Raw genomic sequence first — 5,234 nt, forward strand, 5'->3', positions numbered from 1 at the left:
TGTGAGCCTCACACACCTGAACGCAGCACAGTGACATTGATGGCGGCAGTGAGCACGTGCACAAGACGTGGGCTAAGCATACGTACATTTTGAGCTTTCTGATTAGTTGGCGTTGGCGATTTAAAGGGGAGTGGTTTTGGCATGTTCTTTTTATGCTGGCTGCAGTCATGCAGACATATTTCCCTACAGTTAGCGGTATGGAGGGAGCGTGTGCCCTGCAGTCTGAGGTAAAGTAAAAACACCAGAAACTGTACAGACAAGACCGAAACTCAACACTTAATAACAAAAATAATGTTATTAAAAGTCTGTAACAGTTATTGATATTCAATGCTAGCTAACGTGCAAACCTTTGAGTTAGTCAGAACATTGTTAGCTAGCTTAATTTTTCTTTTAAATAAATTGTGTAACAAAAGGAGGGGGTGACATATTCAACTGTTATTCTCTGAAAAGACATGAATGTGAAAAGTTCTGGTTAATGTATGCTTAATATATTTGTAAGACTATAGACGATTGCACTAAACCGCTGTGCTACGAGCTCCTGGCTGAAGCGGGAGAAGGCTCCTATGGTAAAGTGTATAAAGCCAGAGAGGTGGGGGAGGAACAGCGCCTCCTGGCGGTGAAGAAATTAAAGGTCCACGGGGACACAGCTGAGATGGGAATCCCTGCCTTCATGATCCGAGAGGTGGCGCTGCTGCGCAAATTGAATTACTTCAACCATCCCAACATAGTCAAGTAAGTTTATTTTTATTTATTTATTTTTATTTTTTATTGGTGAAAAAACACAACAAAACAATTGTGGAAGTGGAGATAAATTACACAAGAATGGACAATAATTTTTTTGTTATGTACATCTTGCGTAGAAAGACTTTAAAGCAACAGTCCTGCTTTAAGTGGTAGTTATATAAGTTATAATGGTTCATTTGTCAAACCAACAATCGAAAGCCTAAAGAGTCCTGAGTTACTAAATAAGTTAGAAATAAAGGCAGCAAATCTTAAAATGTTTGCTCAGAAATTGACTGAAACGATCAATCCATAATCCATATTAGGCTGGCAATAACTGTCAATGCCTACAAAATAAACAAGGTTAACAGTAAGGATAACAAGTTGTTTGTAACTCAAGTTTGTCCTTGGAGAGTTGAATAAAGTTATGTATGTAAGGTAATTGTATCTGGGAATAAAATATTACACAATAAATACTAGGAGAGTGCACTGAAAGTTATGGTAACACCTGTAAACGTATTCTCTTGTTTGTGCGTGTGTTTTTCTCATGTCCTGCTGATGTAAACGTCCAGGATGTTTGATGTGTCGGCTGTACCGGATGGCCAGAGCTTGAACCTCACTCTGGTGTTTGAATACATCGACCAGGACCTGTCCACCTACCTGTCCAATGTTCCTGTTCCTGGACTGAGCTGTGACTGCATTAAGGTGTGAGATCATTACCTGACTCATTGTCGTATAGCTGCATGTGTTTACTTAATGGATTTCTCTGGTCAGACATTTGATTTAAGAGACTTTACAGATCTCTAACTCTAACTCTTTATCTGGGATCTTGTTCTACTAAAGGTCTTCATACAATGTGCAACAATGTAGGGATGATCCCCTGTCTCTTTGCAAAATACAAGGGTCTGCTAAGGAGTACTTTACTGAAGTACTATTTTGACTTACTTGCACTTCACCCGGGTATTGCAAGGTCATGCTCTACTCTATTAGATGTCTGAAAGAAATTCTGCCAAAATAAAGGCCACCTTCCTCCTATGTCAACCAAACTGTAACATATTAAATCCAAAACAAAATACTTCCAACGCCCCTGGATGCTCTTCAGACAGCATGATAAGTGCTGACATGCTTCTTCTCTGTCTGCACAGGATATGATGCAGCAGCTGCTGCGAGGATTAGACTTCCTCCACACAAACCTGGTGCTGCACCGGGACCTGAAACCGGAAAACATCCTGGTCGGCAGCGGAGGGGAAATAAAGATTGCAGACTTTGGACTGGCACGCATTTACACCTTCAATATCGCTCTCACTCCAGTTGTAAGTGAGGCAACACACACTCATGTGATAAGATGATATAGAGCTTAATGTGTCGCAAAGGAAACAGCTGTGGGGGAATACATGAAGAGTACATTTGTGTTCAGGTGGTGACGCTGTGGTACAGAGCTCCCGAGGTGCTTCTGAACTCTGTTTACATGTCCTCGGTGGACATGTGGAGCGCCGGCTGCATCTTCGCCGAGCTCTTCCTCTTGAGGTAAAGCGAGCTGAGTCTGTGTCTGGCTGGAAGAGATTTGTGGCTCTAGAGAGACGCGTGTAAGAGGTGAAACAGTCTGCAATTGTAAGAACACAGATAAAGTTAGATTGAGAGATTTGTTCTCCCACAGGCCGCTGTTTAGGGGCAATACAGAGGTGCAGCAGCTGCAAAAGATCTTTGAGTGAGTTGTTACAATAGTGTACGAATACTGCAGCTTTAAACAATCGGAAAGACACTCCCTTGAAACAATAAACCTGATCAACATTTTATCAGCAGCCTCTCTCAGTGGCTCAGATCTTAGCTGCTGTGTGTGTTTGTCAGGGTGATTGGTTTGCCCAGCGAGGAGGACTGGCCCAAGGACAGCCCGATCTCATACTCCCTCAGCTGGGGACCAAAAGGCTCGAGCGCCAAGCTGCTGCACAAGCTCGGACCTGTTGAGAACAACCTGCTATCTGTGAGTGAATCTGTGTTTTTGTTTAACAGATGGAATATATTAAGTGGTTAAGCTAAAGGCTGTCATCAATACTAACATGCTCCCAGTGACAATACTAACATGCTGATGTTTAGAGGGTGTGATGTTTACTGTTTTCAACGTCTTAGCTTAGCGTACAGAATCAGAGTCAGCTTTATTGGCCAGGTATGCACTTTGACTCCGGTTTAACTTCGCTCTCTATGAACACTTAAACATGAAATATTAAGCAAAAAACTACAAGCCTACCTTAGACATTAAATATTAAACATTAAACTAATATGTACATGCTACGAGAGACAATAATGCCATGATGAGGAGTGCAAAGGATGCTGAAATAATATGATAAAAAGAATGTAGTAAAAACAGTGTGCATAGAAGCATGCTAAGATTGTTCCTTTCAAATTTCATGTCCATTCCTTGAAGTAATAATCTCGAAGATTTTAATGTAAATAAATGTCCGTTAAGTCACTATCTATCGCAGAATGAGGTACACAATGGTGATTGAGCCTATGGCCCACTGATGATAGACTTTGCATTTGCAGTATATAGTATTATTATGGACTGGGTGTCTGTGGTGACATTTGTGGAAAAAATCACAAGTGACGCCCAGTTAGTGACACGTTTTCCATCACCCAGCAGTGGTCGGTCTGCCAGAGAGGGTAGGCGGAGCTAAGCGGCTGCTTTTCCGGTCTCTGCAAGTGTTGCGAGTAAACAGTAATCTACTATGGCTGAACAAACAAAGATAAGATGGATGACTACAGATACAACTTCAACAATAAGTGAAAATCCAAAGAAAAAGTAAACAAATTCGACGCTCAGATTAAGGCAGTCAAGAGTTACAACCGGAGCCAACCGTAGACAGTGTGGATATCTGGGAAGTGTGCTCCTGCAATTACCGTTTAGCGCCATAGGTGCCGCCAAAGAGAACAAAACTGAAATCTTCGAGATTACAACTTTAAATAGCAGTTATGATATTTCAGAAGAGACAAAAATGTCTGACGGTGGCCTAGAGTTAAATTCAAGGGATCATCAAAGTCAGTCGGATTTGTCCTCTGGGAACGTTTCGTAGTTGCAGCTTCACTTAAGAGTTGCTTTTCTGCATTTCATAGCATCATAAAGATTGTTGTGTTTTTGGCTGCTGTGCACACACAATATGTGGGTTTAAGATGTACTGCAGAGTAGATTAAAACAAACAGGATCATAGCAGGAGCACGAAGACTTTAAATTTAACATCTCTGCACGTTTCTAAAGTGTGACATCTTCTCACCTGCAGCAATGTTTGGCATTCAAACCGAGCAGTCGCATCACAGCCGCCAAAGCCCTGGCTCATCCGTTCTTCGTGAAGAACTGAAGATTTCAGACGAATGCCGAGATGCCAGCATTTTACCATCGACGAACCAGCCGGGAACATAGACTGTTTTTTTTTTTTGGCACCTTTTAAAATGAGCTCATCAGCGAAAAGACAAACTGTGATCAGGTTTCGACGGAACAGTTTTTTTTACATTATGGCTGACTTGTATAAATTGCACTATCACAGAAACATAAAAGAATATGTTGACACAGTTCCAAACAGAAAAGACTTTTTGACCTGCCTTTATACGAGCAGTTAATGTTATGTTGGGGGTTTTTTGTTTTGTTTGACATGATGTGAATTTTTTAAAAGTATGTTTCTACTTTGTGCTGCTGCAAGTTACTTAATTTTTTAGCACTGTTATGGGCACTTTTGAGTTTATGTTGTTTGACAAAGCCTTTTTTTGTTCTATACCTGTATCCACTGGATGAGATGATTTATTTTTGTTATTAAGACTAATGGTGTATGACTTGAACAAATTACACCTGTATTTATGTTTGTATTGAAAGATTAGAAGATATTTTTCTACTGAATTTACACTGTTCATTAAAAAAGCTTTTCTATAAATATTTGTCCCTCAAACTTGTCTGACTTGCATTTGAATGCAACACCATGTAAAACAGTGGATCATTCTGGAAGATAAGAGGACCAGCAGCTGTGTACTTCCCCTTTAAATGTGTCCTGTACATTAGCAGCTACAGATCATGGATGGGTAACCGGAGTACACACAGCTTTTCCCCTGCAACTGCGCAGTCTGAACAGGAGGGGGCAGTGCTGAAACACTTAGGGAAGAACCAGTATAGGTGGAATGGCAACAAGTAAGAATGAAAAGTTCTAAAGCAAATTGTTAATTCATATTCCAGTTAAAAAATCATCCTGTAGACTTATTATTTTAATATTAAAGTCTGCTAATTAGATTCAGACACAGTGCCACGCGCGATATTTCAGTACAAATTCGCATTAAATCATCTGACTTGAGATGAACCTGTACTTCTTCTATTGACACTAAAGCTCGTGAGACCCCAGGTCCATCAGAGCAGCGTCTCTCGGCTGCTTCCTGGACAGTGGAAGGGGCTCCCCACGGTACGTCCATCTATTTATACCCTCCCCGCTTAATACGGAGCGCCGTCCACAGCTGCGAGTGTGACTACATTTGGAGCGACA

General features: G+C 41.1%; 1 protein-coding gene across 1 annotated transcript; it reads left to right on the plus strand.

The window, feature by feature from the left end:
• The first annotated feature begins 197 nt into the window (after window positions 1-197).
• cdk21 (cyclin-dependent kinase 21) lies at window positions 198-4,070 on the plus strand. Its single transcript, XM_069675725.1, has 8 exons — window positions 198-227; window positions 500-732; window positions 1,293-1,425; window positions 1,866-2,033; window positions 2,138-2,247; window positions 2,378-2,428; window positions 2,569-2,701; window positions 3,993-4,070. The coding sequence occupies exons 1-8, from the start codon at window positions 198-200 to the stop codon at window positions 4,068-4,070; spliced, it is 936 nt and encodes a 311-aa protein (XP_069531826.1).
• The last annotated feature ends 1,164 nt before the right edge of the window (window positions 4,071-5,234 follow it).

This window comes from Semicossyphus pulcher, unplaced genomic scaffold (genome assembly GCF_022749685.1).
Source record: "Semicossyphus pulcher isolate SPU_LCO1_2020_fin unplaced genomic scaffold, fSemPul1.0.p SCAF_25, whole genome shotgun sequence".
NCBI classification, from domain to species: domain Eukaryota; kingdom Metazoa; phylum Chordata; class Actinopteri; order Labriformes; family Labridae; genus Semicossyphus; species Semicossyphus pulcher.